Source organism: Brienomyrus brachyistius, chromosome 10 (genome assembly GCF_023856365.1).
Source record: "Brienomyrus brachyistius isolate T26 chromosome 10, BBRACH_0.4, whole genome shotgun sequence".
Classification (NCBI taxonomy): Eukaryota; Metazoa; Chordata; class Actinopteri; order Osteoglossiformes; family Mormyridae; genus Brienomyrus; species Brienomyrus brachyistius.
Window position 1 is genome coordinate 23,185,616 of NC_064542.1, and position 12,130 is coordinate 23,197,745.

General features: G+C 51.5%; 1 protein-coding gene across 11 annotated transcripts in view; it reads left to right on the plus strand.

The window, feature by feature from the left end:
* enox2 (ecto-NOX disulfide-thiol exchanger 2) overlaps window positions 1-12,130 on the plus strand; it is a 159,472-nt gene that overhangs the window by 134,783 nt on the left and 12,559 nt on the right. For all 11 annotated transcript variants that reach the window (XM_049027577.1, XM_049027576.1, XM_049027578.1 and 8 more), the window contains 4 exons: window positions 1,852-2,058; window positions 3,152-3,385; window positions 4,579-4,791; window positions 10,241-10,347. In XM_049027577.1, coding sequence (XP_048883534.1) covers window positions 1,852-2,058; window positions 3,152-3,385; window positions 4,579-4,791; window positions 10,241-10,347 — 761 coding nt within the window. The remainder of the gene's footprint in view (window positions 1-1,851; window positions 2,059-3,151; window positions 3,386-4,578; window positions 4,792-10,240; window positions 10,348-12,130) is intronic.

Below are 12,130 nucleotides of genomic sequence, written 5' to 3' on the forward strand. Positions count from 1 at the left end.
TCCTCTGGATCAGAGTGAGCTGGGAGTCCCTTTCTCCCCGCGGAGGCGTCACTGCTGTTTGTTTGGGCCTCCTTCCCTGGGACCCTCCCTCCGCTCCAGGGCAGAGGAAACCACCCTACTGCTGAGGCTGTGAAAGCTTTGCGAGCCCCCAGCCTAATTTCTGGGCCCACAGACGGCTACTGCTTTTCACCTGGCCTGCGGGGGTAAATGAGCACTGACCTGCCATCGCGGCCTGTCGTTTCAGAGAAAGCCGTCTGGCAGCCCCCCCCCCCCCCCCACTGCTTGAAATGGCACCTCTGCACTGGGGCTGGCGGGTGACTCCCCACCCCACCCCACGCATGCATCTGTCATCGGGGGGGGGCCAGCGCAGATGGCGCCCATCACACAGCACCCGTCCTCAGCCTGACCCCTGCCCTCTCCATAGTGACCTTTCTGTCCCCCTTGGCCCGGTCCTGTCTTCAGCACCACTGCTTGGCCGCAACTCACCTGCCCTCCCCTCCGCTTGTCTTTACTGGCTTGTCCATGAGGGGGCGGGACTGCCCAAGTTAAAGGGGAAATGGGTCGAGGTATTTTCAGATCATCTCATATGACTGGTGAACCCCTCAGCTGCTGTCACCAGTCTAACCGTGTCCCCAGCAACCAGTCCTGGGAATAGGGCCCCTGGAGAATTCATTTGCTCGCTGGCACATAGACAGCAACAGCAAGTCACATAAATCTGAATCAGTAACTTGTAGGTATTGGACGCTGCCCTCCAGGCTGTGGTAACACGTGCTATTGGGCGCGATAAGCATCGGCGTTGCTGGGAGACGCGGGCCGCGGTATAACTAGCCAGCTGGCCACAGGCTCCAGGTTAGCCTCACGTTCAGGCCGCGTCGTCCATCTACATCTGTCAAACTCAGAGTATCCCTACCGCCCCACACCAGCTCGCACCTTCCCATTCTCCCTCCCCGGCGTTTATGGCTGTATCATCTCACTGTCCCCTGGGGGGAAACCGGCTAAGAGATGAGCTGGAGTAGTTTGGCATTAAGATCTCCAGGCAGGTAGCACCTGGCCACATCTCTGCCTCACAGCATCATAAAGTTCCTGACCCGGTCAGGCACCTAACGGAAGCTTACCTTTGCTGGAGCGGCCTTTGCTGTTGGCCTTCAGGGGGGAGGGAAGCTAAACATTTGTCAACAATATTTTGGCACTAGGCACAATATTTATGAGGTTAATAGATTATCATCACATTATATATTAGACTTTTTAGAAATGTCAGATATAGAAAGCATGACTCATAAAATTCCTTTTGAAAAAGTTTTTTTTTTTCTTCCTGTTTTATTTTATTCTAAACTATTTAGTGCAGCAGTTTGCATGTGGTGACAGTGATTTCAAATGAGACTCCTTGCCTTGTCTAATGGCACAGTGCGGGCGGGTGCTCATTAACCTGACATGTTCTTCAACTTCCGGCGTGTGTGGGGAGGAAGCCTTGTCTGCCATCGGGGCCTCCTTGACGCAGCCGCTCGCTCAGCCTCTGATTAGTGAGCCGAGCCACCATCCGTCACTCGGTGTCGGAGGGGGTGATTTGCACGGCTGACCGCTAAGCAGACACAATGTCCGGCGGGTGCATGCAAGCCCCTGATTGCCAGTGGCATGGGTCACAGCCCTCCGCCAGTCAGTACTGTGCAATGCCGTTTGTGTGTGTGTGTGTGTGTGTGTGTGTGTGTGTTTAGGGGAGGGGGACAGCATGGGCACAGCTACAGGATGGCGTGATTAGCACAAAAAAGCACCCGCCTTATCATTTGAAATTGTGAGCATGTGCAGGATCAACACGGACATGCTTTCCTTTCTTCTTCCTCTCCCTCAACGCAGATCTGCCGCCTCCTGCCACCAGGGAGCGCCCTCCCGGCTGCAAGACGGTGTTCGTGGGAGGCCTGCCGGAGAACGCCACAGAGCAGCTCATCGTGGAGGTGTTCGAGCAGTGCGGTGATATCGGCGCCATCCGCAAGAGCAAGAAGAACTTCTGCCACATCCGATTCGCAGAGGAGTACATGGTGGACAAGGCGCTCTTCCTGTCCGGTGCGTGTGGGGGCAGGGCTTGGCCGACCGCTGCGGCCGGCCACTGGACCGCACTCCTTCAGTGCCATGATCAATGCTAATGTGTTTGTGAGGCTGTAATAGGGTACACAGTGGTAAATTCATCTCTTTTACCATGGGGATCAGTGTGGATCCCTAAAGCGGCAGAACGCTGCAGATTGAAACTTGTCCCATGCCGCTTATCTCCCTGCTTCACAGAATGTGGGGTCTGGATGTGGGTCCCAGGCAATACCCACATATCACGCCGCCTCTTGATGGGACGCCAGGCCGTTCCGTAACAAACTCCAAGTGCGGGGCACCGCACCTGAAATATTTAACTGTCTGGGGCCCTTGGAGCCGAGGAGAGCTCAGGCTTTGGGAGCGAGCTTTTTGTCTCATTGCACCCCCCAACCCCCCCAGCATCCATTTGCAAGTCGTTTGTCAAGCACGTCAATGCGTCCTCATAATTTAATTTTCAGGATCTACAAAAACACACTCTGTTTTCCACCCGGGGAGCCGGTTCAAGATTGTCAGCAGCCGGCAGGCCCCCCCTGGGGACCACGTCGCGTTGCAGAGGCGGCCTTCCAAACATGCCCCTCCCTGAGGCACACGAGCGCTAATTCGCCCACGACCGCGTCGCAAATGAGCTAAAGCAGAAAACGGTGACAGGGGAGAGACTGCAAAGGCCCTGGGAACAGAAGGACAGACAGACAGCTGATTTTCACACATGGATGTGTCTTGAAAATCGAACCGTGGCTCCTGAATGCGAATCGGCAGCACAGCGCGGCCTGCGAGCCGGCCAAAGATGTGCAGATCCCGGTCTTTTCCGAATTGGGCACGTCGAGAGTATGGACTATGCAGATTATCATGGAGAACATGTGTGTTAGATGCCGCTTGCCATCGGCGCTAAAATAAAACACGGAGCAGGAGGGGAAGGTTGCGTCAGTGTTTATCGAATTCGAGGCATTCAAAGAGAGGACAGACGTGCAGGGTGGCACTCCAGTGCTATGTTAGCCGGGGGGCAGGGAGATGTGGTGCCACTTTGTGCTGCTCCGCCCCGAACCCACTCTCTCATCTCCACGTCGTACACCCACAGGATACCGGATCCGGCTAGGCTCCAGCACCGATAAGAAAGACACGGGCCGCCTGCACGTGGACTTCGCTCAAGCCCGAGACGACCTGTACGAGTGGGAGTGCCGGCAGCGCATGCTGGCCCGCGAGGAACGGCACCGGCGTCGCATCGAGGAGGACCGACTGCGGCCGCCTTCACCGCCACCCATAGTTCACTACTCCGAGCACGAATGTAGTCAGCTAGGCGATAAGATCAAAGGTGGGTGCTGTCCCTCACCTGGCCCTGTGCCCCCTGCCCCACCCATTCCCTGTGCCCTATCCCTCCTGCCCTCTCCTCTCTGCCTCTCCCTTATGCCCCCCTGCCCCTCCCATTTTTTCCGCCCCACCACTACCAGCCTCCTTTATCCATGCTGCCTCTCACGCAGTGCTTATGGTGCCTCATGAGTCATTCTCTGCGATTGGCTGGATCCCCGAGGCTGTTGGCAGCTTCACATTTGCAGTGAGCCTCTGTGCACGAGGATCTGGATGTGTGGGGGGGGGGGGACTCCATCCTCATTCCTCTGTCGACATAAAACAAACATCCCACTTGAACCTGATCTGTAAGCGACCCAGAAAAGTTGAGGTACCTGAAGATGGACAGGCGGGATCACGACATTGTGGCAACGTGTGCCAGTCAGCCTGGTAACAAGCACCCGCCATAAATCACTCCACAGGAAGCTGCCGCACTCTGCAGATTACATGTCAGCGGGAGGGAGGGGCTTTCGGCAGGCACACAGGAGGCCTGCTCCCCGGACAGGGCTTGCGGTTCTGCCCTTGGGTGAGGTGAACCATCCATTATAAACGCCGTCAGGTCTTATTTGGGATAAACTGACTTCCTCTGGGCAGCAGGAATAAGATGGAATTATTCGTGTCATCGCACGGCTGCCGGAGGTGTGTCATATGAGCAAGCTGCACCAGTAAATGTTAGCTGGGGGTAGTCCCAGGGCCCAAGTGCCGCGGAGCAGCTTTCTAGGATCGAGGGCCCATGTATCATATCCCCGAGCCCCAAGCTTGGCCCTGTCGGACTTCCGAATCGGCTTTGCTGTACAAAAGCGGCGTGGCCTATAGTGTCTAACCGTAGTGCTTCCCTGCAGTTCCCATCCAGAGACTGGGATCATACTAAACTCCAGCCATGGTGGCTGTGTCCAAATGCAGGGGCTGCATCCTTCCAACTACACAAAGGCAAGACGAAGGACGCATTTCAAGACTGCATTTAAGGGGGCCTTTGAAATGGGACAGCACTGCACTGCTGTGACGCACAGGATGCAGCCCCTGAATTCGGACACAGCCATAGAGTATACAGCCTTAGCAGCCATAATGGGAGAAGACAGGCAGCCTCCGCTCTCCAAGCAGGCTTCGTGTGCTCGCATGCCTGCCCCCTCCCCCAGCCTGAAATCGCTTCTCCTCCATCAGATGACTCAAAATTCCCAGAGGCCGTCCGGGTGCTGCTGACCTGGGTGGAGCGTGGCGAGGTGAACCGCCGCAATGCCAACAACTTCTACTCCATGATCCAGTCGTCCAACAGTCATATACGGCGGCTTATGAACGAGAAAGCAGCACACGAGAAGGAGATGGAGGAGGCCAAGGAGAAGTTTAAGAACGCGCTGGCTGGCATCCTGGTGCAATGTGAGTACCCAGCTCCCTCGGTCAGCCATCTCCACCTCCAGAAGCACATCCCCATCTCATTGTAGGCCTCTTCTCTACCTAAGAGCTCAGAAAATTACAGGATTACAGTGAGTTTTCTAATGTGAGGACTGAACACTAAAATGATCCCCCCCACCCCCCCCGATGGTGGATGCACACAGATGGAAATAGCACCACCTGTAGGAGCATGGGGGTATGACATAGTCCGGGGGTTTATCTTCTTGGGAATGCTTTTCTATAATGTGTCGCTACTTAAGCATTTAAGCCTGAAGTAATGTACACTGCCAGAGGCACAGGTGAGGTCTGCTGAGCCAGAGTAACCTCAGGTAATGACTGGGTCTATTGTACGTCCCTCAGAATGGATGTTTGTTTTTTTTGTGATCCTTGGCAAGTTAAGTAAGCCACGGTGAAAGGCCTGTGCTCATTCACGCCTTACATTTCTGATGTACATTGACCATCTTCCACATTTTCCTCCATAACATGGCGTATTACATGAAATAGATGGTACACCAGCATTATTTTGGGGGATTATCAGCTTAATGCTAAGGGGAGGAGGTTTGTCAGGGGAAGTGGCAGGTAAGTCCTCCGGGAGTCGCTGGCAAGTCGCAGAGGGCTGCAGGTAGAGTATTTGGGCTTCCGTAGGCAGACTGGACCTCCTGTGCATGAACAGTAGGAGGCGCTGATGCAGCTGAACGTAGTGCCTGCCAGCTTGTAAGCGTCCCAAATAGCACATTCTGCTAAGAGCCAGCGACTGACGGGAAGGATATAAAGACGACTGTAGAGCCAAAGTAAGTAACCTTCCAGGGATGGGAGCAAAGAGGCATCCTGAAGCTGCAGGGCCTTAGGGAGTCACCAGGGGGCAGTGTGCATTCTGTCTACAGCCTATGTCTGACCTTGGTGTAGCCTCAGGGTCTCAAGACCTTTCCACGGCACATGAATCAAAGTATTGCCCCCTCACCCAGCCCCCAAGGCTTTATCACTGCAATCCACCCAAACAGTCGCCCACAGAGTACCCCCTCCCCCCAAGGTGTTGCGTAAACACCGAAATCCAGAAAACAAAAGATGTCTACTGTGGGCAGCGTTTCAGTGCCGGAATTTACTGGAATAATGAGATAAGCGTATATGGCCATTCTCCATGTGCTTCATCTCAGGCGTCTGTTCGAAGAAAATAAATAAAACACACTCAAGCATTGTTCTTCGCATGATGGGCATTTTTCAAAGGACTGTCCATGTAAGAATTATTCACCAATAGCCCAATCAATCTAACCCCAAGAATATGTCCATCTTTTATTGCAGATGGATTTTTATCTCATTACATTATCTTTATTGAAACTCGAATATATTGCATTGGAGATTTCATCAGTGTGATAATTCCCCTTGACAGGTAATAAATGACCTAATTTAACAAGCCAGCACTTTAGCCATATTTTTCGATTTTTATTTGTTTATTAGACTATTATTTTTCTGTGGAGGCCTGGAGCATAGCCAGCAGAGCCTTCCGGTTTGTTCCGTAAAGAGAAGTCACCCCTGGCAGAGTGATGTGGACGGCAGCAGGTGTAAGTGTCGTAATGGCGAGTCACTGGAGCCCTGGGCAGGCAGGCAGCAGATCAAACCCCCCGTCCGGGTGCTGCCAGATGAGGGTCTGAACGCAGCCCATTTGACCCCTCTGCCACCCAGGTCAGTCTGGTATCTCCTGCAGGTCATGGCTTAGACACACGCATATGCACAGTCCTCTGCCTGGTCAATGATGTCTTTTAACAGGCCAGTTGGGTCAAGGGTTCTGAGCCCTCCTTTCAGTTCGGAGAGGAGAGAAGCATTGTCACTGCAGCTCACTGGAGTCCATCGGTAAAACAGATTCGCTATTAAAAGCTTTCCCCATGTGTCACTGAAATACATGGTTTAACCTTTTAGTCAACATCCTACAGTCGCAGCCTAGCGAGTTGGAAGAGCAAATCTCATTCTCAGGTACAACAGCTAAGCTGCTTCAAAGTTTGAACAGCTTCTTTCTCTGCCTCCTATGAGGTTGTACATCACTCCTGTTGTGGGTGTGCTCACTATCCACTGTGAGCCCAATGTGTGAGCATCATCCTGTTGGGCTCCTTAACCTAACCCTAACCCGACAAATTCTAGTGCACACAACAAAGGAGCTGCTGCACTGAACACCCTCCGGATACGTCTGCTCAGACAGTGTGCTCAGCCACAGACTTGAGGCATATTCAGGGTAGAGCCGCTTAGACTCTATGCTGTATATACTCAGGGTAGAGCCGCTTAGACTCTATGCTGTATATACTCAGGGTAGATCCGCTTAGACTCTATGCTGTATATACTCAGGGTAGATCCGCTTAGACTCTATGCTGTATATACTCAGGGTAGATCCGCTTAGACCCTATGCTGTATATACTCAGGGTAGAGCCGCTTAGACTCTATGCTGTATATACTCAGGGTAGAGCCGCTTAGACTCTATGCTGTATATACTCAGGGTAGATCCGTTTGGACTCTATGCTGTATATACTCAGGGTAGATCTGCTTAGACTCTATGCTGTATATACTCAGGGTAGATCCGCTTAGACTCTATGCTGTATATACTCAGGGTAGATCTGCTTAGACTTTATACTATATATGCTGCGGATAGATTTGCTTAAACTCTGTACTGTATATGCTCTGGGCAGATCTGCTTAGACTCTGTACCTGATATACTCAGGGTAGATCTGCTTGGACTCTATGCTGTATATACTCAGGGTAGATCCGCTTAGACTCTATGCTGTATATACTCAGGGTAGAGCCGCTTAGACTCTATGCTGTATATACTCAGGGTAGATCCACTTAGACTCTATGCTGTATATACTCAGGGTAGATCCGCTTAGACTCTATGCTGTATATACTCAGGGTAGATCCGCTTAGACTCTATGCTGTATATACTCAGGGTAGATCCGTTTGGACTCTATGCTGTATATACTCAGGGTAGATCTGCTTAGACTCTATGCTGTATATACTCAGGGTAGATCCGCTTAGACTCTATGCTGTATATACTCAGGGTAGATCTGCTTAGACTTTATACTATATATGCTGCGGATAGATTTGCTTAAACTCTGTACTGTATATGCTCTGGGCAGATCTGCTTAGACTCTGTACCTGATATACTCAGGGTAGATCTGCTTGGACTCTATGCTGTATATACTCAGGGTAGATATGCTTAGATTCTATACTGTATATACTGAGGGCAGATATGCTTAGACTCTATACTGTATATAATCATGGCAATCTCCTTAGACTCTATGTTATATATATTCAGGGTAGATCTCCTTAGACTCTATACTATATATACTCAGGGTAGATCTGCTTAGACTCTATATTGTATATAATCAGGGTAGATCTGTTTAGATTCTAAACTGTATATACCGAGGGCAGATCTTGTTAGACTCTATACTGTATATACTCAGGGCGATCTGCTTAAACTCTATATTATATATACTCAGGGTATGTCTGCTCAGACTCTATATATAGTAGGAGTGGATCTGCTTAGACTCTACATGTACTCAGAGTACATTTTCTCAGGCTCATTAAATCCTCAGGATCAGAGTAGATTTACCGTGACTCTGTATATGCTTAAGGTAAATTTGCTTATATAGTTTCATATACTCAGGCTTGGAGCAGGTCTGCTGAGACTCAGAGCATGTCCACTCAGATTAACCCAGAAACACCCTTTGGCTCGCTGTGTAACATGTCCTGTAAGGGGTATGGCTCTATCTACAGCCCCGCGGTGTGAGCTGGTGTTTCACAGGCTCGGCCTGACATGTCAGTCACTGCGACTCACTTCCTTTACGCCTGCAGCGGGGTGTGCGGATGTATCTCTCTGCTTCTGAATGCCTGTGTCTCTCTCTGCCTGTTTGTTTCTGACTGAGTGATAGTGTGTGTGTGTGTGTGTGTGTGTGTGTGTGTGTGTGTGTGTGTGTGTGTGTGTGTGCGCGTCTCTGTGCTGTGTTTGGGTTCCCAGGGCTGCCATCCGCCACCACTTGCCACTGTGGGTTCACCTACAAAGCGTGCTGGTGATCTGTGTGTGACTCATGAATGTTTTATTCATGAGGCCATGCTCCCCACGCAGGTCGCCCGCGAGAGCCTGTTTTTCTGTGGCACAGGACTGAAACGGCAAGGAGCATCTCTCCTTCCTGCCGCCTGTCTCCCTGCAGCCTCTCAGCTTCCCCCCAGTCCCCCACCTGCCTCTGGCACCCAGATTTCAGGTGTCACCACAGTGAAATGGCAGTGATATGCATGCGGAAAGCGAACACATCCCGTCTGGTTTTTTTGCATCCACGCACACAAGTCCATCTGTGCATGTTTGGATGTTTGGGTTGGATTGGGGTATCTTTTGGGAGGGGGGGGGGTGTCAGAGGTGCATTTTAGACAGACTTCACACTGCACAGTGGAAGCGCTCTCGCTCCGGTCTGCCCAGACACTCCCAGCACAAAAGCCTCAGCTGCTGAGCATTTGAAACTGCCCTGATCTGCCCTCTGTCTTCCCTGGGGGTAATTCATCATTCATTTAGAATTAAAAACAAGCACGCAAAAAAATATTTATACTTGTGCTTTCCAGAGCATAGGGATTAATCATAATGGGAGGGGGGGTTGTATTAATGAGATGTCATTAAAGATGTCTGTCTTTTAAATCCGCCCTGTGTGCAGTGATAAGGACAGCCAGTCCTGGAGGTGCTAAAATCCGCTTGACTTCCTGTGTAAATCTCTCACTTAAATCTCTCCAGCATTACTTAATTAGGGATATTTTTACTTATTCAGGTGCTTAGCCGACACAGTTAACCAAATCAATTAAGCTTAAACATTGTAAGCGCCGACTCCCTCTCGCCGCCTGTTATTTCACCTGAGTTCAGGTTAATTACATTGATGAAACTTAGCCACAGCGTCCCCCCGAGAGGGGTGTGAATGTAAAGGGTAATTCTGCCTGGGTAGGCTGGCTGTGTGCATCATGCTATGGGGGGGGGGTTACTGCAGCACCTCACATTATCGTGGTGGGGCTGTGTCAGCCAGAAAAGGGCCAGGAGCCCTGTTGAGAGGAAGTGACGGATCCGTCATCACAGAGGAACGTGGGGTGGCCAAGGATGCGTGGGGGGGGGGTAGCCAGCCTGGTTCTCTTGTGGCACACACCACGTGGCCCCTTTTGGGTGCACTGCAGCGGCCCTCATCTTCGAGGGCGGGGCAAACCCACCCACTCCTATAAACCGGTCTGCTCCGCCCTCGAGGCTGACCTGGTAGCCAGACTGAGCACAGCACTGTGCTGTAAGAGGGGAGAGGAGTGACAGACGCAAGCCTGAGACTGCCTTCCTGCCTGATTCCACTTTTTTACCCCCTTCTGCCTCTTCCCGCTGGCCCCCCCCCCTCTGGACGGTACAAACTGGCGCCACCCCCCACTCCCGCCACAGTTGAGCAGATTGTGTCTGTATTCCGCGCTGCTTCCAAACAAAGAGCATGGGACCATTTCTCCAAAGCCCAGCGCAAGAACCTGGACATGTGGCGCAAGCAGGCAGAGGTTGGTATCACTGCTCGCCCTCACCCCCCCCCCCCCCCCCTTTCTTTCTCTCTCTCCCCCTGCCTCTCTCCCCATCTTCTCTCTCTATCTCTGGCACTTCCTTTTGATATGTTAAAATGTTCTGTCTTCCTCTGTAAAAATGGATTTGTTGATTGTTGTGAGCCTCTCTGCATCCAACTCTATCCTCATGCTCCACCCCCCCACCTTCCCTGCCCTCCCCCATTTTCTCTGGGTCCCATCCCTCCTCTTTTTGACAGAGCATTAATTAGATTTTAAACGGGTATTTAAGGTGAGCTGTGCTGTGGGGAGGCCTGGCTCAGTTGGGGAGTGAGGGAGCCGTTCCCAATACAGATGTCCAGAGCCAATGACAAGAAAGGTAATGACGGGGGTGTCAGCTGTGCCCACTTTCCTTCAGGCGCCCTCACAGTGCCCTCCCCCTCCCCAAAAGCATCTCGGATCTCCAGCACTATGAGGTTCTCTCCTGGCTGGAGGGCCATCCATCTTGACAGGGAAAATTCTGATTAGCTAATGAATCTTGACAGCGTTGGTTTATACTGTTTTTTTCTCTCTATCACACAAATATCAAACTAATTATGCCAAACACTTTTTTTGGAGGATTTTCGGATTTAACGCGTGTTGCCGTCCTAATGGCAATCAGTCTGTTCCATCTCTTCTTGCTCTCGGTTTTGGCATAATTAGCATCCTAATCTCCATCTCATGGTGTGATAAGGAGCCCTGATTGGAAGGGTATGGCTGCCGTGGCTGAAGCGTGCTGTACAAATCACAGCATCGCTGGTTACCGGCCCCTCGGCTTCCAGCTTGAAAAGCTGCCAGGTGTTAGGGCCGGCTTTTGTGCCGCCGAGCGATGGCTGCGTGCCCCCACCCCCACCCCCAGCTTCTCAGAGCTTCTCCCTTTGCTGACTCACCAGTACACCTAAATAAGACCCCTAAGGACTCCACATCCACATCACATCTGCTGAGGCCAGTGACATGTGTTCCAGAATCTCACAGCACAGTAAATATCCCGAATCTGTCCACTGTGCCAGCTCACCCAGTGAGGAGGAGCTTTTGGGGCTGGGGCTCACCCCCCCCCCCCCCCATATTTAACCTCCTGAGACCCAAGGAAAAAAGGTGTCCTTCAATTTTAGGTTATTTGTGATTTTCTATGTCTTTTGAGGAAATAACACATCTTACAATATTTTTTTTTTTTATTAAACGGTAATAAATTTCCTGACATCAGTGAAAAGATAGATGCAAAAACAAAATGTTCGACTGCAATGGACATAAATGAATGGTTGGGGTCTCAGGAGGATATGGTACCAATCATGTCCATCTAGGCTGTCGGCGAACACGTTTGTCTGGCAGCAGGACGGCCCAGCTAGTCAGCGCCTGTTTGTATGAGCAGAATGCTTTACTCTGCTTTCTGTGGTCTTTGGCACTCCCACGAAACATCTGCGGCTTACCTTTCTCACAACTAACATGAGAGATCCCCTCTTTCCAATCGATTTTGTTTCATTCTGAGCCATGTGGAACTCTCACGCCTGAATTGAAGAGATATGCCAGTGAGCTGAGGATGCAGCAGAAATCAGCACATCCCTCACACCAAAGTCCTTCACAACTGTCCCACACACACACACACACACACACATAAACGCAGCCCAGTTATCACCAGGGCTGCCACTCACCTGTTCCAAGATCTGGCCCGTCCGCTCGCCGGCTCCCCCTGCAGGCACTCCAGGTGTCAGTGGTGCCGCCGCGCGGTCTGCTGACAGAAGGTAAGGTG